Source organism: Euleptes europaea, chromosome 2, assembly GCF_029931775.1.
Source record: "Euleptes europaea isolate rEulEur1 chromosome 2, rEulEur1.hap1, whole genome shotgun sequence".
NCBI classification, from domain to species: Eukaryota; Metazoa; Chordata; class Lepidosauria; order Squamata; family Sphaerodactylidae; genus Euleptes; species Euleptes europaea.
The window spans coordinates 115245457-115268010 of record NC_079313.1 but is presented as its reverse complement, the minus strand read 5'-3'; the positions used below and the strand labels follow the sequence as shown (position 1 = coordinate 115268010).

Genomic DNA, 22554 nt, shown 5'->3' with positions numbered 1-22554 from the left:
ACACGGCTTTAATTTCTGTACAGCCTCATTATAGCCCTTTTATCAAGCTGAATGATACGACTGGAAAATAAATCTGGAGTGCTACAGGTATAATAACAACAATCAGATATTGTTTCACATGGCTATTCTTGTGATTAGCCAAAGAGAGGGTTGGTGGGCCTCAAGTGATAGGCGAATGCATGACTTGGCAACCTGGCGTGCCTCTCGAGACCTTAGTGGCAGTCACAAACGGACCGTGTGTCCTGTCAGGAGACACCGGAATAGAACTGCTAAATCTTCCAACTGCAGCTAGTGCCATTGTTTACAATGATCTCTTCACAGGGAGAGCAAGCGTGGTGTAGTGGTTAACAGCGGTGGTTTGGAGCGGTGGACTCTGATCTGGAGAACCTGGTTTGATTCCCCACTCCTCCATATGAGTGGTGGAGGCTAATCTGGTGAACTGGATTTGTTTCCCCACTCCTACACACGAAGCCAGCTGGGTGACCTTGGGCAAGTTACAGCTCTGTTAGAGCTCTCTCAGCCCCACCTACCTCACAGGGTGTCTGCTGTGGGAAGGGGAAGGGAAGGTGATTGCAAGCTGGTTTGATTCTTCTTTAAGTGGTAGAGAAAGTCGGCATATAAAAACTAACTCTTCTTCTTCTTCTTCTGTCTATAAAGAAAAACATCTCAGTTACTAGGCTTACTGAACACAGGCTGATAACATTATTCCAAAATGCTTGCTGCCATCTCTCAGTCAGCAGTTCTGCCCTGTTTCTGATTTCATTATCCTCCAATCCTGACATTTCCCTACCTGTCCCACTAAGTCCCAACACAACCTTCATGAAGACTAGCTCATACTGCCTAAATCCCCCGAGTTCTGTGCAGAAATCTTTGCCTTAAAAAAGTCAGCAATCTAGTCTTTGTGGCTTCAAAAAACAGCATGAAAAGTTGTGGGTAGTTTCTGTCCAGAAAGCTGCGTGAAACTTTCCAGAGAATGGAACTAAAGCAGCTTATACTTTTTGTATGGCTGTTGTTTTCCATTCACAGGTAATCAAAAGCTTCGGTGAACAAGAAATAATTATTATCTAAAGAAAAACACTAGAGCAGGGTTATTGGGAAGCAGTTTCTTTATACAATGTGGCCACTATTTCATATTGTTACTGCCTTTCTATTGTGTACCTTCTTATCATTAATTTACATATATATTGCGAGGCATATGTGTACATTTCTGTGTCTTATCTCATGATTGATTATACTTGCCTTGCCAGCAATGCTTATGATTCTTGCATTGTTAATTTAATAATTTGCTTGTTTGTTTAGCAAAGGTTTTGGTTATTTTGTTCCCTTTTCCCCTTTGCTATAAATCCAAACCTAATCCCTGTTGACTAGCATACTCAAATTCTTTGATCTTAAACTCAGAATAAATTAGTTGAAATAAATCTGAGAAAATTTGCTTAATTTCCCTAATTTGGATGGGATCCAATTGGATTTTTTTACAGTCACACAATACAGTGCTAAGAACACTTTCATGGGAGTAAGACCCATTGAATTTGACCGGAGACAGATTCTGAGCAGCCCTGTTTAAGATTCCCCCCCCCCACACACACACACACACACACAAACATTGTTGTATTTGGGCTGCTACAAGCTCGCCAGAGGTGAAGCTCTTACAAAGCTTCCTGGGTTGAAATCCCACACGCATTTTAACATGCCTCAGTTATCACTCAGGAATCCTTAGTCTCTTCGGTTAATATATAAAACCACCATTCCAGAGGTTATGCCTTTTCTACTTTAAATGTCATCAGATAGCCCTGATCTTATCAGATTTCCGAAGCCAAGCAGGGTCGGCCCTGGTTAGTATTTGGATGGGAGACCACCAAAGAAGTCCAGGGTTGCTATGGAGTGGCAGGCTTCAGCAGAACTCCAGGCCCCACCTTGAGGCTGACCTCTGAACATTTCTTGCCTTGAAAACTCTGTGGGGTCACCATAAGAACATAAGAAAGGCCCTGCTAGATCAGACCAAGGCCCATCAAGTCCAGCAGTCTGTCCACACAGTGGCCAACCAGGTGCCTCTAGGAAGCCACAAACAAGATGAGTGCAGCAGCACCATCCTGCCTGTGTTCCACTGCACCCAAAATAATAGGCATGCTCCTCTGATATTAGAGAGAATGGATATGCAGCATGACTAGTATCCATTCTAACTAATAGACACGAATACCCCTTTCCTCTATGAATATGTCCACTCCCCTCTTAAAGCCCTCCAAGTTGGCTGCAACCTGATAGCACTTTCCTCCACCACCACCAGTGCAGAAGACACCCTTCCATCTGCACATGTTGGCCTTACTTCTTTCTGTCTAGACTGATGCAGTTCCACAGGTACCTTGACCTGATCTGATGCTATTTTCCATCTCATCCTCTGCTCTCTTGTGAAATAGACAAGTGCTGGGTACAACCTTGTCAGTTTCACTGCTTTCTTATTTTTAATTAGATATCATTGCCTGTACCAACAGTGCACCTATATGCCCTTTTGTAGGAAGACCTCCGCCACCCAATTTCTCCTCTTTCTCCTTGGAATAGCAGCAACAATTACAGCAGGGAAAGCACATGAACCATAGTTTTCCCCAAGTAACTTCAAAAATGTCAGGACTTTCCCCAAACCAGGGAGGGAGGAACTTGGGGCAAAAACGCATGGGGGGTTTTGCCTTGAATTTGCCACTCTCTCGATGCACATTTTCCCCATCTGAATTCTCAAAACTCTGCATGGGGGGCTTATTTTTGAGTTTTGAGAATTTGGCTGGGGAAAATGTGCATTTAGAGAGCGGCAAATCCAAGGCAAAACCTCCCATGAGTTTTCGCCCTTGGCATTCATGAAACAAGGCTTTCTTCTGGCAAACAGAGGAAGGGAATAATGAAGGAAAACTGCATTGTTGAAACAAAAGTCCCCCCACACACACTCTTCTATACCAGGAAGAGAGATTAAGATTGGTTCTTGTAGGTTATCCGGGCTGTGTAACCGTGGTCTTGGTATTTTTTTTCCTGACGTTTCGCCAGCAGATGTGGCAGGCATCTTCAGAGGAGTAACACTGAAGGACAGTGTTACTCCTCTGAAGATGCCTGCCACAGCTGCTGGTGAAATGTCAGGAAAGAAAATACCAAGACCACGGTTACACAGCCCGGATAACCTACAAGAACCAATGAACTCTGACCGTGAAAGCCTTCGACAGAGATTAAGATGTTTGCCAAGATGGGGGAGGGGGGAAATGGTAAGTGGAAGACTAAAAGTGTGCTTTTACAAGTAACAGATAAAATTCAGTGAATATGAAATGTATTTTTAGATCCATGCTTCATGCATGCCTATCGATCAATTTAAAAACTGATGTAAATTTTAAAATTGTAGTTCTTCAAATGCCAAAGACCGTTTACACCTACGAAGGCTTTTTTTTTTGTACTGAGCTTTTCCCCCCAGAGTATTTTAAAAGGATTTTGTGTTTTCATTTTGCTTTTTGTAGCCGTACAGAATGAACGTGATCGAATCAGCACCCGTCGATCCAGCTATGAAGACAGCAGCTTGCCTTCCATCAACGTTTTACTGCAAGCAGAAGTCCTTTCACAACAGGTACTTTTCCCAATCTGTGAAAAAATCAGCATCACTGCAGCTTAACGTTTTCTTTCCATCTCACCCTCTTTTCAGTTGATATTTATAAATTGCAAGCTAATTTCATAAGTCCTCTATCTATTTCTTAGTGTCTAGAAAAGCAGTGTTCAGTTTGACCAGATCTATTCCATGTCACTAAGCACAAGGAGTATCCAACTGGTCCCTAAAATACCTGGGCTATTATATGCCACCCCACAGTTGTAACCAGAAATGGAATTACCCAAAAGCTCTTATCAAAGCTCCGTTTTATATTTCCACCTAAATAATGGTAGGCCATTATCCAGTGGGCAGGCCATTCCACAGCACTGAAGCTGCTGCTGAAAAAGTCCTTGTGCAGAATGTTCTCTTATCAGTGGAATAGCCAATAATCCAGCTGCAAGGACTGGAGTATCCTTCCAGTCTCATAGTGGAAGAGAAGGTCCAGTAAGTATTTATTTTAATTTAAATAAGTATCTTATTTGGGGGCTGCCTTTCTCCCTGTGCCTCACCACGACAACGTCGTTCATGTCAGCAGGGGCTTCTGCAGGTGCCAACCTGCAAATGGGCAAAATCAACAACTGCCCGTATACGTGCCTTCTCTGTTTTGGCCCCCACTTGGTGGAATGGCCTACCCAAGGATGTCAGGAAAAGCTCCCACTCTCTTGGCCTTTTACAAACTATGCAAAACTGATCCTATGATGTAAATTTCTGTACTACTTAATGCAGGGGTGTCGAACTCATTTATTACGAGGCCTAGATAGGACATAAATGTCACTTGGTCGCCAGCCCAGATTGAGAGTGGGGGGGGGGGTGCCCACTGCCTCAGCTGGCGAGCCCATAGTGGGACTGGGGGAGGTGGCTGCCTTGCAGCAGGCTCCCCAGCCCAGATCGAGAGTGGGAGGGTGGCTGCCTCGGCTGATGAACCCACAGCGAGCTTGCCAGCCCAGATCGGTATGGGGTGGTGGCTGCCTTGCAGACCGGATAACAGCTCTCAAGGGGCCAGATCCAGTCTGGGGGGGGGGAATCCAATTAAAAAAAATAAGGGCAGATCCAGCTATGGGAATTCTTTCTCTGATCCAGGGTCACTCACCCAGAGATCAGTATTTATGTGCTAATCCTTCCGGGTTCCTCCATTAAGATACAACACAGCAAGCTGTGTGTGTGTTTTTACAATGTTATTTATACTTTAGCACTTCTAGATTTGGCAAGATTTCAGCAAATAAAATCTGTTGGCTTTGAGGGGGTGGGGAATCCATTGCAGGTAGCCACATTTCCTTGCTTAGTAAACAAGTGAGTTGGTATCTAGGGATAAAGAGCTGGGAGGACCAGCGTGAGAATGTTACAATAGAAAGAGGAAGAAAGAAGGCGAAGAGCAATGAACTGGCTAGTAGATCACGCAGAGAAGAAGACTGCCTACTGAGGAAGGCCAGGATTTCCAACACTTTCAGTGTATAGAATAGCATTAAAAAATTGGAAGGGGTCTAAAGACCATCCAGTCCAACCCCCTGCACCATGCAGGATGACCTAAAGCATCCCTGATAAATACTTTGTGTTATTTATTTATTTAAAATATCTATTCGCCATCTTTCTTCCATGCGGAGCTCAAGGCAGCTTCTATGGGTGTGTAAAGTACTGTCAAGTCACAGCCAACTTATCACTACCCAGTAGGTTTTCAAGGCAAGAGATGAACAGAGGTGGTTTGCCATTGCCTTCCTCTGCATAGCAACCCTAGTATTCCTTGGTGGTCTCCCATCCAAAGACTAGCTAGGGCCAACCTTCTGACGAGATCAGGCTAGCCTGGGTCATCTAGGTCAGGGCCAAGGCAACTTACAATATTAATAAAATACTTAAAATAGATTACTTTAAAAGCCATAAAACCAAACTTTAAATAATCATCCAACCTCTGCTTAAACATCTCCAATAGTGATGTAATGGCGATTGCAGAGCATACATATGTGTCTGAACCACTTTTGCAAAAGTAAAACCAAAGACATTCTAATAGTGATGGGGAAGAATGTTTTAAGTCAAAAGGCCAAATGATGTAATGAATGGAGGTCCTTGATGGTTTGTTTGTTTGTTTATTTATTAATTAAAATATTTATGCCCTGCTTTGCCTCGTGGGTCAAGGCCGCTTACAATACGGTCTTGTTATCTCTGTGTGCTGATTTCTGGTGAAGCATTACCCGCTGGGGCAATTTCCAGAGGCTGCCTGGTCTCTTCCAGCCACTGTGAGGCCTGTCTTTCCTCCAGCCCTTTTCTTTGTCCTCAGCAAGCCAGATGTTACTTGCATCACCTTTACCCAGGATTAACATACACCGGGTTTGAATGCAGAGATCAGAACTGAAACGGGGGATCAGGATAACAGCGGTCTCAGATTTTATGGTGCCTGGAGGTGTCCTGACTTCCCTTACCTCACCAAGCAATGTCATACGAAGTGCCTCTCACTCTTGTAGATGTCATCGTCCATTTCCGTGATCAGTGGAGATATCAGAGGGAAAAAGATTGCCAACATTGCGGATGTCTGTGAGTCTATGAAGCAGCAGTTGTTAGTGCTGGTGGAGTGGGCCAAGTATATCCCAGCCTTCTGTGAGCTTCCTCTGGACGATCAGGTGAGCTTCTTTTCCAGTTCTTTGGTTCTCTCTTCAGTTTTAATCTGAAAGTATACTGTGATTTTTCAGAGAAAATGCACGTTCCTCATTCCAGTTGTAAGAACTACTTTTCAGGCAGTTTGTGATACCCCAATTGTGCATAGTTGTCTCATTACTACTCATTTCCACTCACCCAGTTCTTTGGAAAAACCATAATGACAAGGACATGATCTTGAGCAAATAAGGCTCATATAATCACTCTTCCAGCACATGGACCTTCCAGCACATGGACCTTCCAGCACATGGGCATAGAGTGTTGTTACTCTGTGTGGGATAGGACTGCCAGAAGCAGTCCAATCCTTGGGTTAGTCACAGCTCTCTTAGAGCTCTCTCAGCCCCACCTACCTCACAGGGTGTCAGTTGTGGGGAGGGGAAGGGAAGGTGATTGTAAGCTGGTTTGATTCTTCCTTAAGTGGTAGAGAAAGTCAGCATATAAAAACCACCTATTCTTTTTTTCTTCTTCTTCTCCTCCTCCTCCTCCTCCTCTCTAAAACTAACTCCACTAAGGGTCAAAGCAGATAAGATGCCAGTAGATCCATGAATGGATTTTCCCAGTATCCTTGTAAGCTCAATTACTTCCACAGGGATTCTGATAGATCAGAGTTGCATGTGGGGGGGGGAGGGGAGCGGTTTAAGCCTTTCACTCCTTCGTGTGGTTTCACAGAACAAAACCATTACTCCCTACCCGCACACTTGAAAGAAAAAAGGACAGGCTAAATAGTGGTACCTGTAGTTTTCCATACAGTGCTAATAATGTCATGTGATATGTGTCAGGTTTTGATTTCAATAGCCATGTGAGGGCAGAAGGGTTAAGCACCCTGTACCCTCCCTTCGTGGCCCTGATACAAACCAGAGCTATAATGATTCTTTCAAAGACTAGCAGAGATCTGTGCTACGTGGCTCTTCCAGTTTGACCCTTAGCCCATGTGCATACAGTGGAATGAAGTCACAGCCGACTTATGGTGACCCCGTTTTAGGGTTCTCGAGGCAAGAGACTTACAGAGGTGTTTTGCCTCTGTGTAGTGACCCTGGACTTCCTTGTTGGTCTGCCATCCAAGTACTAACCAGGGCCAACCCTGCTTAGCTTCTGAGATCTGACAAGATCAGGTTAGTCTGGGCTGTCCAGGTCAGGGCACCTTAGGCATCATCATTAATCCCCGTATCAAACAGCCAAAGGGTGCCCACAGTGGGGACGGATAAATACAGATCAGCGCAGCCAGCCAAAGATCTGATTTAGAGTTGTACAAATCCAAAACTACCCCAAGTTCACTTCTTCTTTAAAAAACAACAACTATTTTGGGGTGGGTTAACCCTCTCCAAGGTAATAGTGATCTCTGACCATGTGTAGAAGTTATACGGAAGAATCTTAAGGAAGAATCAAAGTGGCTTACAATCACCTTCCCTTCCCCTCCCCACAACAGACACTCTGGGAGGTAGGTGGGACTGAGAGAGCTCTAAGAGAGCTGTGACTAATCCAAGGTCACCCAGCTGGCTTCATGTGTAGGAGTGGGGAAACCAACCCAGTTCACCAGGTTAGAGTCCCCCGCTCATGTGGAGAAGTGGGGAATCAAACCCAGTTCTCCAGACTAGAGTCCGCTTCTCTTAACCACTACATTAAGCTGGCTCCCCAAGAGGGACAGGCAGTTCTTGAGGACACAAACAATGGGAGAAGGCTGCTGTCTTGATGCCCTGCTTGCAGACTTCCTGAAGGGGTATGGCAGGCCATTTTGGGGAACAGGAAATGTGAACACATGAAGCTGCCTTATACTGAATCAGACCATTGGTCCATCAAGATCAGTATTGTCTTCTCAGACTGGCAAGCTGCTCTCCAGGGGTGTTAGGTAGAGGCCTCTCAAATCCCACTACTTGATCCTTTTAACTGGAGATGCTGAGGGTTGAACCAAGGACCTTTTTGATGTCAGCCATGCTCTACCACTGAACCACCACGCCCTCCTCAGTTCTACTCATTGGACTTCAGATCCAGCACAGCAGGGGATCTTACGTTGTTACATTACTTTGCTCATGGGGGATAGCCGTGCACCAGAGCTAATATTGTGCATATCCAGACAATGAACAAGGCTTGGGAAGACAATCTCTGATACATACATCATGGACTGTTTCCCCCACAATAACTTCCCTGCTACTGAGAGTGCCTCCATTTCCCACTGCATGCTCTGGTTTATTTGTAGAATGCCTTTAGAATCATAGAATCATAGAGTTGGAAGGGACCACTAGGGTCATCTAGTCCAACCCCCTGCACAATTAAGGCAACTCACAACTACCTCCCCCCACACCCCCAGTGACCCCTACTCCATGCCTAGAAGATGGCCAAGATGCCCTCCCTCCCATGAACTGCCCAAGATCATAGAATCAGCATTGCTGACAGATGGCCATCTAGCCTCTGCTTAAAAACCTCCAGGGAGGTTTTTATATGAGAGCTCTTTTTAAGACTTGGTCCCTTTCTAGACAACATCAGAACTCTGTTCTGTCAAAATTTGTCTCCCCTTCTTTGGCTTGATACAGAGAGTGAAGCTTTGAGAAACCCTTCCGTCTTTTTAGCTCTTTCTTGCGAGATATTTCTCCTTCTCTGTTTGTTCAGTACATACAAATTGGCCCATCCCCATAAAGAAATCCTTTCCCCAAATCCTTCGGTTAATGTTTAGTGGTTGTTTGCCACATAGCTCAGTCCTAGTCGGACATTAAGAAGCATCCATGTCATGCTGAATCTTTGTCTTAACCTTTGTTTCTACAGAGCTTTTCAAGAGAAGTAGGACAGGAGATTCAGAACATTCTTGCGAATTGCTGAAGGGTGTAAAGTGACACAATGCAATCATTAACAACAGGGCACAGAGAGAAATTTTAAAAAGGCAACCTTATGTTCTTTTTTGCAACAAGATGCCTACCAGAGAAATCAATGGCATGATGGCAGGGATGCTAATATTGGGGAGGCTGTCCCACTGATAGGGTTGTCAGATCTATGGCATTGACTTCAATGCCATAGAGTCAAATTGCCAAAGTAGCCATTTTCTCCAGGTGAACTGATCTCTATCGGCTGGAGATCAGTTGTAATAGCTGGAGATCTCCAGCTAGTACAGGGAGGTTGGCAACCCTATGCTAGCCAGATTGGCCATTATCTGCGACAGAAGCTGTTGAAAGACTTCTATGCATATACTTCCCCCCATCTCTCTGCCTCCTAGATACCCAACCTGCCAGTGATTTCTGCTCCAGAGACCCTAGTCTCACAATGTACCAGCACTGAGGAAAATAATAACTATTATTAGTTGGTAACAAGAACTAGGTGTTGTACAAAAGTGCAAACAGTCACATCCATTGAGCCAGTATTGGCTAGTGGTTAGAATTTTGGACTAGGACCAGGGAGAAGTGGGTTCACATCTTCACTTGCCGTACTGGCTGATCTTGGGCTAGCCTCACTCACTCAGCCTAACCTACCTCACAGAGTAGTTGTGAGGATAAAATGGGGCAGGACTATGTACATCACCTTCAAGGAAGAATGTGATAAAAATGTACTAAGTAAATGAATAAAATGTTGCAGACTCTAGAGGTATCAGCAAAAGATCAGAAAGTGCCACTGAGCAATCAGTGAGGTTCCCTTGTAACTTTCTTAAAAGATGATGTGTTAAGGCCAGTTACTGGGACAGAGGAGGTGACCTCGTACCAATTATGCTGTGCCTTGTGGCTGTCAGCCAGCTGGAGAGGGGAAGAGAACTCCAGACAGAGGATTCAGTAAAATCCCTTCCTGTGTGCAGAGCTTCAGATGCCTGAAGAATGGATTTTGCCCTAAGTAAATGTGTGTGTGTGTAAAGTGCTGTCACGTAGCAGCCAACTTATGGCGAGCCTCTTATGGGATTTTCAAGACAAGAGACTAACAGAGGTGGTTTGCCAGTGCCTTCCTCTGCATAGCAACCCTGGTATTCCTTGGTGGTCTTCCATTAAAATACTAACTGGGGTTGACCCTGCTTAGTTTCCAAGATCTGACAAGATCAGACTATACCATGCTGCCTTCCCTCCCCCTAAGCAAATAAGCAAGTAAAATTATATTTGGGGGGGGGGGTGTTCTTCCACCTTAAAGTGTTCTCAAAGAAACAGGATTGTCTTCAGGGCCAGCAGGATAGTTACTCAACTCCTAACATGCTCATTACTTTCTGGGCCCATAACCTGTTGCAGAGTGCATATCTAACACCAGCAGTTACCTCCTGTTCTTCCCAGAAGGTAGTAGGAAGAGGTGCTTTGTCTACATTCTTTTCTGTGGGTGGATCACAGCCCTTTGCCCTGCCCTTCCTGTGTCATCTGAATAATAATATGCCTTTCTTCATTCAGGTGGCTTTGCTACGGGCACACGCAGGAGAACATCTCTTACTGGGAGCGGCCAAGCGGTCGATGATCTTCAAAGACATCTTACTATTAGGTAACGTGCACCTTTGCCAATATTTCAGGAGGCTTCTGCTTCTTCTCACTAATCATGCCCCCATCTGAGATGTTTTCTTTGTAGGAATTTGGAATGAAGGGAGCACTAACATCCTGTTTCTTATTCAAATGCTGGATTGGCAAGTGATTAAATAATAAGGCTGGAAATAGAGTGTAGTTTTTACTGAAAGTAGGCTGAGAGAGGATCAATACTAATTTTTCTTTTAAAATGAGTTGTGAATTTTTGAAACAGTACAAAAATCGGCAAAGAAGGCTTGTTTCCTAGGAGTGAAAGTGGGGTGAGAATATAGAAACAGCCCTGCTGGTTCAGACCAAAGGTCTATCTAATCCAGCATCCTCTTGAGTCCAACCCAGTAAGCAGTGAAGCCCACAAGGAGGGTGTGAAGCCAACAGTTTTTCCTCTGCTGTTCCCACCTCAGTGAGTGAGGGTGGGAATCTCACTTCCAAACTATCATCTGCCACCAGTATGAGTTATGAGGTTTTGTTTTTGTTTTGCTCCAGCAGTGAGACTTGTATAATGGCAGAATTGGAAAGCCTTCATTCTGTTTACTGAAAATCAAGAGCAATCAGACTTGGTATAAAATATGACACCATCAACTAATGTATAAAAAAGGGGATGCCTGAAAGCTTCACTGATAAATTTTCTCTGGTCACTAATTTATACATGAGAAGAGGGGTCAAATATCATAGCTATCATAGAATCATAGAGTTGGAAGGGATCACCAGGGTCATCTAGTCCAACCCCCTGCACAATGCAGGAACCCCCTCCACACAGTGACCCCTACCCCATGCCCAGAAGATGGCCAAGATGCCCTCCCTCTCATGAACTGCATCTCATGAACAAGGGCAGTATGATAGCAGCAGTTTTATTCTCTATCCCTTGTCTAATTAAGGCCAGCATGGAATCTTCTGAGGAGAGGAGCAAAAGCAGATGCATATGCACAGAGCTTGTAAAGATTTCCTACTTAATTCATGCTATAGTTACTGCTGCTTGTGTTTGGACACAACACAGTTTGGACACAGCACAGTTTACTATAAACTTGAAGCATGTTCAGAAAAGTGAAGGCATTTCGGTTGGGCTTTAAAGAATAACCACTTTTGCCTGCAGGAAATGATCACATAATCCCCAGGAACTGTCCGGAATTGATGGAGGTCAGCCGTGTGGCCGTGCGGATCCTGGATGAGCTTGTGTTGCCTTTCCAGGAACTGCAGATTGATGATAACGAATATGCGTGTTTGAAAGCCATCATCTTCTTTGATCCAGGTAGAATGGATTTTTTTCACTCACTGGAAAAGAATCTAACAATTAAAAATAGGTTTAATCACTGATTGCAATTTTCTTGGTGGTTAGTTGGTTATACTATGAGGAAACATTGACAAAGGATTCTCAAAAGACATGCTGCCACATGAGATAATCATCATAATGTATACATCTAATGCATATAGCTCTTTGTGTAAAGAGCCTCAAATACACAATCTCAGTAGTCCTTACGGCAGCCCTGTAAAGTGGTGGAAAGTGCTGTCAGGTTGCAGTTGTCTTATGGCGACCCCATAGGGTTTTCAAGGCAAGAGACAAAGAGAGTTGGTTTGCCATTGCCTGCCTCTGCATAGCAACCCTGGACTTCCTTGGTGGCCTCCCTTACAGGTACTAACCAGGATGTAAGGTAAGTTCGTATGATCATATTGAACATTGGATCCCTTATACATATTTTATTACAATGTGAATTTTATCGGGAGATTAGAAATAAGCTGATTTTACCTGTGTTGACTAAAATTTTTAGAAATGTTAGCCATTTGGATGATTTTATTGTTAAAGATGCTTTTATCTCTTATCCAGTGACAAAGTAGCTAGTAAGATACAGAGGTCCTCAGTTTTAAAAATTGTAATTTTGTACTGATACTTGCTGGTCAAATGACTGTAAATAAACTGAACTGAACATTGGATCCTGAGAGAAATGAAGTGACTTTCCTAAGACCGCCTAACGAGGACATGGCAAAGAAGAAATTTGAATGAGAACTGTCTGAGTCACAGCTCAGTTCTAAGAACACATTCCCGGGACGAAGCCCCATTTAATAAAATGGGACTTTCTTCCACATAGAGCTCCTTAGTATTACTCTTCTAGCCACTACATGACACTTACTCTGTTGTGCCAGCCCCAAATGAATCATGCAAAGATTACTCTGGTAGCTTGATGCTGTGTGGCCTCATGTGGATATGTGAGGGAAGGGTGCTAGTAACCCCAAAACCGGAGCAGGGAGATAAACATTTGCTGCCACCAGAAGCAGTGGGATTTGTTGTTCCTGATTTTGTACATTCAGCCAGGAACAGGCAACAAACCACCCACCCTGTGCTTCAGAGATGTTGCAAAGTGGAAAACTCTGAAGGAAAATGTACCCTTTCCTTTCATTCCTGAGGTAGCAGTAATTGTGTGTGTGTGTGTGTGTGTGCTGTCAAGTCACAGCTGACTTATGGTGACCCTGTAGGGTTTTTAAGGCAAGAGACATTTGGAGGTGGTTTGCCATTTCCGGCCTCAGTGTGGGCTGAGAGAGTTCAGAGAGAACTGTGACTGGCCCAAAGTCACCCAGCAGGCTTCATGTGAAGGAGTGGGGAATCGAACCGGTTCTCCAGATTAGAGTCCACCGCTCTTAACCACTACACCACACTGTCAGTTGTTAACAGTTATTTGTTTGTTTATTGGCCGCCTTTCTCACTGGGACTCAAGGTGGATTGTACAGAGTGAGTCAATACAATCAACAGGATGGGATGTTCAATTAACAGTGCAATAGGGTTAGGGTGGTGGTGGAAAGTACCATCAGGTTGCAACCGACTTAAGAACATAAGAACATAAGAAAGGCCCTGCTGGATCAGACCAAGGCCCATCAAGTCCAGCAGTCTGTTCACACAGTGGCCAACCAGGTGCCTTTAGGAAGCCACAAACAAGACGAGTGCAGCAGCACCATCCTGCCTGTGTTCCACCGCACCCAAAATAATAGGCATGCTCCTCTGATACTAGAGAGAATAGGTATGCAGCATGACCAGTATCCATTCTAACTAATAGCCATGAATACCCCTCTCCTCCATGAATATGTCCACTCCCCTCTTAAAGCCCTCCAAGCTGGCAGCCATCACCACATCCTGGGTCAGGGAGTTCCACAATTTAACTATGCGTTGTGTGAAAAAATGTTTCCTTTTATCTGTTTTGAATCTCTTGCTCTCCAGCTTTAGCAGATGACCCCGTGGTCTAGTATTATGGGAGAGGGAGAAAAACTTCTCCCTGTCCACTCTCTCCAAACCATGCAAAATTTTATAGACCTCTATCATGTCTCCCCTTAGCCGCCTTCTTTCCAAGCTTAACAGCCCTAAGCGTCCTAACCGCTCCCCATAGGACAGTTGCTCTAGTCCCTTAATCATTTTGGTTGCTCTTTTCTGCACTTATGTTGACCCCATAGGGTTTTCAAGGCAAGAGATGTTCAGAGATGGTTTGCTGTTGCCTGCGTCTGCATAGCAACCCTGGAGTTCCTTGGTGGACTCCCATCTAAATACTAACCAGGGACAACTCTGCTTAGCTTCTGAGTTCTGACATGATCGGGCTAGCCTGGGTCATCCAGGTCATGTCAGAATTGTAGAACCAACCAGAGATCTAAAAATGGAATTGAAGCAAAGAATAAATATTGGCATGTCACATTAAATGATGCAAAATTACATACTAGGATCCTACTCACAATAAGCTATACAGAGTAGTATAGACCATGATCCCTAATCATCTGCCCAAGTGACTTGTCTTGTACAGTCTGAGGGGCGTGAGCTGAATGTTCAGATAAATGTAGCAACAAGATATTCCAAATAAAAGAAAGAAGGGGCATCTGAATCTGTCTGAATCCACGAGCCACCCTCAATGGACCCGCCCACCTTCAGAAACAGCATTGCCTCTAAAGTCTTGTGGTTTCCTCCAGATGCTAAAGGCCTCAGCGACCCCACCAAGATCAAAAGGATGCGGTACCAAGTCCAAGTCAGCCTGGAGGACTACATCAATGACCGGCAGTACGACTCCCGGGGACGCTTTGGAGAGCTGCTTCTCCTGCTGCCGACCCTCCAGAGCATCACCTGGCAGATGATAGAGCAGATTCAGTTTGTCAAGCTCTTCGGCATGGCCAAGATCGACAACCTGCTGCAGGAGATGCTGCTAGGGGGTGAGTCTTGGGGCTGAGAACTTTGCTGGCGGTTGGCCTTTAAGACTTTAGGTGTTGGGCTAAGAAGGAGGTGCTGGTGAAAGCACCAGCCCCGCTTCAAATGGGAGGAAACAGCTGGGGCCAGGGAGGAGCCTTTGGCCCTCATCTCTGGGCTCAGAACTCCCTGCTGAAGAAAGACGTTAGTTAGTCCTCTCAGTGTGGTTGGCATACGGTGAAGAGGTTGCTCATTGAAATCATGCTATGTACATTCTTTCACCACCAGTCTATGGAAGGAGGCAACACTTAACCCGAGACTTGTCTTTTTCTCTTTTAAATGCTACTAGCAGATTGAGGGAGCCAGTTTCCAATATCAAAATGAAGAGGGGGTCAAAGGGTTAAAACTCTTCTCTGTTTCCAGCATCGCCCTGAGGCAAACTGAGGCCACTAAAGTATGTGTATGTTCTGTGATTGCTGATACTCAAGCCCATTGCAAGCAATGTTTTTTTTAATAACATAAATACTTCCAGGGTCGTCGAGTGATACTCCTCATGCTCACCATCATGCTCTGCACCCACACCTTATCCAGGAGAATCTAGGTACAAACGTCATTGTGGCCAACACAGTGCCAGCTCAAATCCACAATGGGCAGCTGTGTGAGTATCTCTGCACAACAGGTTTGTCTTTCCAGGAATGCTTGCCTTTGCACCAAATCATGATACTTAGAGTGAGTTAGGCTGTGTACAGATAATATTCTTGTGCAAAGGATACAGACAGAGGAGGTGTTCTCCACACTGGAGGCAATGCATGGATAGCTGAAACTTTTTTCCTGCATTTGTTTACCTGACCAAGCTGCTATTTGCTGCATTTGAGGAAATATGCAGTAATATGCAGGGAACTTGTTTGTTTCTACCAGATAAGTAAACAGGAGCTCTGGAGAGACCATTTAAAGTCAGGCTTAAGGGAAAAGGGTAATGCATGTATATACTCACTAAATGCCATAGCCTCAATATGAATCTATTGGCATTTAACAATAGCTCTTTCCGATCGTTAGGTCTTTTGGCACTCCTACCTTGCCTACCAAGACAGTGGGCTATGTGCGATCCTCTAGAGACACACAATTGATGTGTGAATATAAGTGCATAGCCTTTTCAGATTTGTTGTGGGCTGAAGCCAGAAAATATCTACATCGGCCTGTTCATACAAAATTGCAACCATACGTATTGGCTGGATCTTTCCCAGTAATCACAGTAGGAGCAGGAAAAATACGATGACTGAAAGGGGGGTAACTTTAGAAAGTGCTAGAGATCTGGCTTCCAACATCCTATCTGCTTTGTCCATGACTTAAGAAGAAGAGTTGGTTTTTATGGGCCAACTTTCTCTACCTTTAAGGAGTCTCAAACCAGCTTACAATCACCTTCCCTTCCTCTCCCCACAACAGACACCTTGTGAGGCAGGTGGGGCTGAGAGAGTTTAGAGAGAACTGTGACTGGGCCAAGGTCACCCAGCAGGCTTCATGTGGAGGAGTGGGGAATCAAATCTGGTTCTCCAGATTAGAGTCCACCCCTCTTAACCACTACGTCACTCTGGCTCTTGTGCGTTAAAATGCCTTTGCTTCACTTGCACATTTTGACTGCACAACTGCTTATTTCGTAACATCGTTTTTTCTCCCGACAGCCACTCCTGAAACTCCTCAACCTTCCCCACCTTCCGGCTCAGGAGTTGAACAATACAAACTGCTTCCTGGGGCCATCGCAGCTGTAGCCAAACAGCCCAGCTCGATCTCTCAAACCACCATCACAAAGCAAGAGGTTATCTAGCATCCAACTCAATGGATCCACTCATTGTCACAAAGACCCTGCAAGGGGACTTGGAGGGAGGGACCCCTCCTGTTGACATCTCGATCACTCTGGACATGGAATATTCACTGAGAAATCCCAGGGCACCGAGGCACCGATTCCTTTGGCGGCAACTGCATGCAAACGGCATCTCCGCGCACAGCCGCAGAACATCTGTGCCTGAGCATTGCAGAATTGATGCATTGGTCTTGATGGACGCCTTATTTGTAGAGCCGAATCCCAGACTTCATACTGGATGGTGGACTGTTTCAGCAATTGCACTGACCTGCCTGTTTCTTCACTGCCACTGAGTTGTTCATTGTTTTTGGTTTTTTTTTTTTTTATTTCTCTGCCAATCTGACTGTTTGGGAGAAAATGGCTTCAGACTGGGGAGGGGGGGAGGTGGAACGGACATACCTACACTCGGGGCATCTCTAAATAGCTCCAAGCTCCTCTGAGACATCATGGAGTTATACCTTCCCTGATGAGCATGGTCCCCAAGGAGGGAAATGCAGAGTCTGAACTGGCTGCTACTGACCCAGAAGCCTACATAGCGCTTCTTCCAGTTTCACTGCCAGCCTCAGGACAAAACAAATTGAGCACCTGACTTTGATGCTTCCTGTGATCTTCAACAACAAAAACAAAATTCAGAGACATGAGCATGTTCTCCTGAAGTACAGATCATGGTGACTCTTGGTCCAGCTGGTAGTTGGCGATTGAAGTGAGGGACCTGGCAGGCTATTTGAACAAAGAACTACCTTGCTGTTTCAGACCAAGGGTCATCTATCCTTCTAACTGTGGAATGTCACATGAATGAGATGGCCTCCTTCACTTGGTTCAAACCCGAAATTTGACTCTCAGGTATACTACTTGTGGCCATGGATGTTCCACGTAGCTAACGCGATTAATGGCCTTTGATACACCTCTGCTCCTGGTGAATCTGTCTAATCCTAATATGCTTTGCTGGAGCAGGTCAGATTGTTTTGGGGTGGAGGCGGGTTCATCTATGCTGGTGTTCAGTGGTTTTTAGTGCCCGTGTCTCCTTTCTGCATCCAAAACAGAATTGTTTCGCTGAATGGAATGGAAATACGATGGAAATTTGTGTTTCAGTGAATATCCTAATCAAGGTAGACAAGTCAAGCTCCATGTAGCTTCCTTATACTGCATCAGACCATTGGTCTATCCAGGTCATTATTGTCTACCGTGATTGTCAGCAGCTCTTCAGGATTTCAGGCAGAAATCTTTCACCTCACCTATTACATGATGTTTTTAACTGGGAATTATGAACTTTTATACAAAAATTGTAACATATATCTTGAGCTAATGTACTTATGATATGAACTTTGTTTTGTATAGTAAACAGGGATAAGAATCAGTAAGACTTCTAAGGAAGCAGCTAAGATTCACCCGTGAAATTTAAAGAGACAGGCTTCTGAAGAAGTGGCACTGAAACAAGGAGAAATCACGAAACCTTGTCTTGTCTAACGTTATCGAATTATATCATTTGTACACTAGCTCTAGATTTATGTTACAATTTTTGTATAAATGTTCATAAACGAAAGAATATGCCATTAATGAACCCATACAAAAGAGCTTTATGTTTGCACAGTGGTACTTTTTCCAAGTCATATAGTCCTAGGTACCACTCCCCTCTTTATATTGTTTAACTGTCAATGGCAGGAGATGAACCTGGGACTTTGTGCATGCCAAGGAGATGCTCTTCCATAGAGCCATGGCCCACCCACTGTCCATCCACTTCTAGACTTGAATAAGAGACAGAATAACAATGTTATATTAGATATTTTCCAGGTGCTACTCTTTTGAAGATCAGGGAGGAGAAATGAGTGCAGACTAGTAGGATTGGGGAAGACGTAGGCACCAGGTTGATCTGACTGCCTGAGCCTTTTTTTTTTTTTAATGACTGCTAAGTCACGGTCAACTTTGGACGACCCTGCAGGGTTTTGAAGGCGAGAGACAATCAGAGGTGGTTTACCATTGCCAGCCTTTATGTAGCACCCCTAGACTTTCTTGGTGGTCTCCCATCCAAGAACTAACCAGGGCTGGCCTGCTTAGTTTTGAGATTTAACGAGATTGAGCTAGCGAGAGCTATCCAGGTCACGGCAAGAACATAAGAAAGGCCATGCTGGATCAGACCAAGGCCCATCAAGTCCAGCAGTCTGTTCACACAGTGGCCAACCAGGTGCCTCTAGGAAGCCCACAAACAAGACGACTGCAGCAGCACCATCCTGCCTGTGTTCCACAGCTCCTAATATAATAGGCATGCTCCTCTGATACTAGAGAGAATAGTGACTAGTATCCATTTTAACAAATAGCCATGGATACCCCTTTCCTCCATGAATATGTCCACTCCCCTCTTAAAGCCTTCCAAGTTGGCAGCCATCACCACATCCTGGGGCAGGGAGTTCCACAATTTAACTATGCGTTGTGTGAAAAAATACTTCCTTTTATCTGTTTTGAATCTGTCACCCTCCAGCTTCAGCAGATGACTTTGCGTTCTAGTATTTTGGGAGAGGGAGAAAAACTTCTCCCTGTCCACTCTCTCCAAAAGGAAGTCCATAGATAACTGTATATGTGGACCAACTACACATCTTGTCAGGATTTGCACTAATTGGAAGAACAGGCTTGCACTACAATCAGGAAGTTGGCTTCCTGATTTTGAACTCTTGTTGCCATGCCATTTGCTGAGGATGCTAGTGCAAATCCTGGCATTGCTTTCCATATACGGATAGCCATTATGGTACATCCCTAGAAACAGTGAGACTTTGAAATCATAGTTAAAGTGAGCATGCATACATCCTGCATGTGCATGCATACTTGCCAATGTGGATTCATTTTGCAATTGAAACCCAGGACCAGTCCCTGGATAAACGGGGGGGGGGGGTGTCTGTTTTAAGACATTCACCCTTACCTGCATTGAGTACAACATGACAATCACCCAACAGACGTATTTTTTAAAAAGAAAATCAAGTGCACGCTGAATATGGATTGTACATGTGTTCAGCGTAACTTACAAGCAGGGCTCTTCCCTCCTTGTTTTGAGGTCTTCAGCGCATAGTGCTATCATATTTTCAAATCTGCCTCCCCAACCATTAGGAACCTGGGAAAAATTAGTTACTCAAAATTTTAAGGCTGCACAGAACTGGTACTTCTTGTGTTGGCAGCATATCCATTAACCATTGCAGAATTAAATAGAGGTTTATAAAACAGCACTCCTGAAGGATGCCTTATTGGTCACCAAACATGCTCTTCTTGGGGCATGTTTATGTGATCTGTTATCCTTTCTTAACAAGCTGATCTCACTTCAAGCTCTTTTTTATTCAGCCTGGTGAAGGAGTACATCGAAATTTAAGGTAAAAGAAAATCAAATGCCATTAGCATGGTCTAAGACTTTGATGTGCCTTTCTTTTAATCCAAGATGTGTTTTCTCAAGTGCTGTCAAGTCGCAGCTGACTTATGGCAACCCAGTAGGATTTTCAAAGCAAGAGACTAACACAGGTGGTTTGCCATGGCCTTCCTCTGCATAGTAACCCTGTTATTCTTTGGTGGTCTCCCATACAAGTACTAACCAGGGCCAACCCTGCTTAGCTTGCAAGATCCAATGAGATCAAGCTAGCCTGGATCAGAGCTTATTCGAAGATACCACATAAAAATAGTAGATAAATGAAGTTTCTGGTTTCATAGAGAAATGCAAATCCAATTCATAAGGAAATGAAAAGTCATTATAAGATGCCTTTTGGCCCTCAGTATTTATGTGGTAAAATTATACTGTGAGAGCACAAGAAGTGAGATTACAAATTGTGTGTGTGTTAAGTGCCATCAAGTCGCTTCCAACTCATGGTGACCCTATGAATCAATGTCGTCCAAAATGCCCTGTCTTTAACTGCCTTGCTCAGATCTTGCAAATTCAGGGCCGTGGCTTCCTTTATAAAACCAATCCATCTTTTGTTGGGTCTTCCTCTTTTCCTGCTGCCCTCAACTTTTCCTAGCAAGATTACAAGTTGCCACATTTTAAAAGGATCTAACTTCTAGCATTTTCCAGGATGCAGCAAATGATGAGATCATCTTTGCAACGCAACTATTGAGGGGGAAAGTCCACTTTGGGGTGATGCCTCCTCCTCCTCGGAAATAGTTGTGCAAACTGGCCTTACAAACAAGAGGGCTGTGAATGACCCATGAGGGTCAGCATAGGCGTATGGCTGAAACACTCTGGAATTCTTTATTTACACATATGGCATCTGTTGTCAGAGGTCCATCTAATTCCAAGCTCTCTATTTTGACTGGCAACAGCCCTCCAGAGTCTCAGTGAAGAAAGGTATTTCCCAACCCTTGCCACCTGAGATACTTTGAGATCTTCTCTTTTTTTCTACCTGGGCCTGTATGTACATAAGAGCTGTCAAGTCACAGCTGGCTTAGGGTGACCCCAGCAAGGGGCTTTCAAGGCAAGTGAGAAGCAGAGGAGGTTTGCCATGGCCTTCCTCTGCTGAGTCTTCCTTGGTGGCCTCCCATCCAAGTACTGACCTCGCTTAGCTTCTGAGATCTGACAAGATCAGGCGATACCATGCCACCTTCCCTCCCACATCTGGGCCCATAAGTGATGAAAAAATAACCTTTGTTGAAATTGCTCTGAGCAGGAAAGGGAAATGGGAACAACTTTTATATACCCTGTACCTGTGACCTGGGAAAAGTACTATCTGCAAAACCTCTTCCTGCATCAACATCTGTCAAAAAACTTGCACATCTGCGAATGAGCACCTATGCATTATAGAGGATTCAGGGGGTGGAGAAGAGCTGGAGGGTGCTTACAATTCACATGGTGTACTGGCCAGACCTCCTTGTGCCTCACCAATACCCCACATTGGTTGGACCATAAAAGATACACAAACACACTTTACCCTGCAAAGGAAGTTTAACACTGATAAGCAAGTGTCTTTCAGGGAATATATTGTGCTGCTGGTAGGAAACCCCTGGGTCTGCAAACCAGGAACCAAACATGGGAATTTATTCACTCAAGGTACAACGCCCTGCTACAGAATGCTGCCCTCTTTTGCTATTTCTGACCTTTCCATTCAGAAACCCCGTACAGTTAAGAAACTTTAGACTCAGCTCCTGCCATCTCCTTGCATTTAAGAACTGGCATACATTGGGAAAATAGTAGCTCATGGTGACCACAAAACATAAATTCTGTGGCGTCATCTCTAGACTGTAAAGGGCAATTGAAATTATAACTGCCAAAAGAACTCAAGTTAGATTCTTCACTGGATAAAGACCGAACTGTTGATACGAACGGAGCTCATCTCATTTACACGTGCCCTTTTGTCTTTGTCCTTTACTTCCGATGCAGAAATATACATACCTTGCCAACAGTCGGAGGGTATCAAAGTATTGTAACATTTGCCAAACACAACTGTGTTATGCTGTGTAATTTATTACCATGCTGGACCTAATCACTCTTTTCCTGTAAATTATTTTGTAAATCACATTGATTATTTATAATTGCAAAATTGAATGTGAATAACATAAATTACAAAAACTGCTGCCTCAACTGCACCCACCTTTTCTGTATGTAGGGATAGTTTGAGGCAGAGTTCCCGCATGCCGAAAAGTCTAGTACGGTACACTAATCTTTGGCGACTACTGCCTTCCAATGGAAACAGAGCTGTATTTCTTTATTAGTTTTTTTAAAAATACAAAAAAAAATGTTTTCTAATCTTTCTCAGATGAGTGGATTTCCCCCCCCCCCAAAAGTAAAAGCAGTCAATCTGTTCATGCCGTGTTAAAGTTAGGACTGTACATGGACGTGGATCCTATGGTCCCATTCCAC

The 22554-nt window shown here is 44.3% G+C and overlaps 1 protein-coding gene across 1 annotated transcript in view; it reads left to right on the top strand.

Moving 5' to 3' along the window:
• HNF4A (hepatocyte nuclear factor 4 alpha) overlaps positions 1–16714 on the top strand; it is a 40755-nt gene extending 24041 nt beyond the window's left edge. Inside the window, exons 4-10 of the mRNA XM_056844371.1 lie at positions 3489–3595; positions 6067–6222; positions 10600–10687; positions 11816–11971; positions 14662–14898; positions 15405–15530; positions 16552–16714. Coding sequence (XP_056700349.1) covers positions 3489–3595; positions 6067–6222; positions 10600–10687; positions 11816–11971; positions 14662–14898; positions 15405–15530; positions 16552–16694 — 1013 coding nt within the window. The 3' untranslated portion in view covers positions 16695–16714. The remainder of the gene's footprint in view (positions 1–3488; positions 3596–6066; positions 6223–10599; positions 10688–11815; positions 11972–14661; positions 14899–15404; positions 15531–16551) is intronic.
• The last annotated feature ends 5840 nt before the right edge of the window (positions 16715–22554 follow it).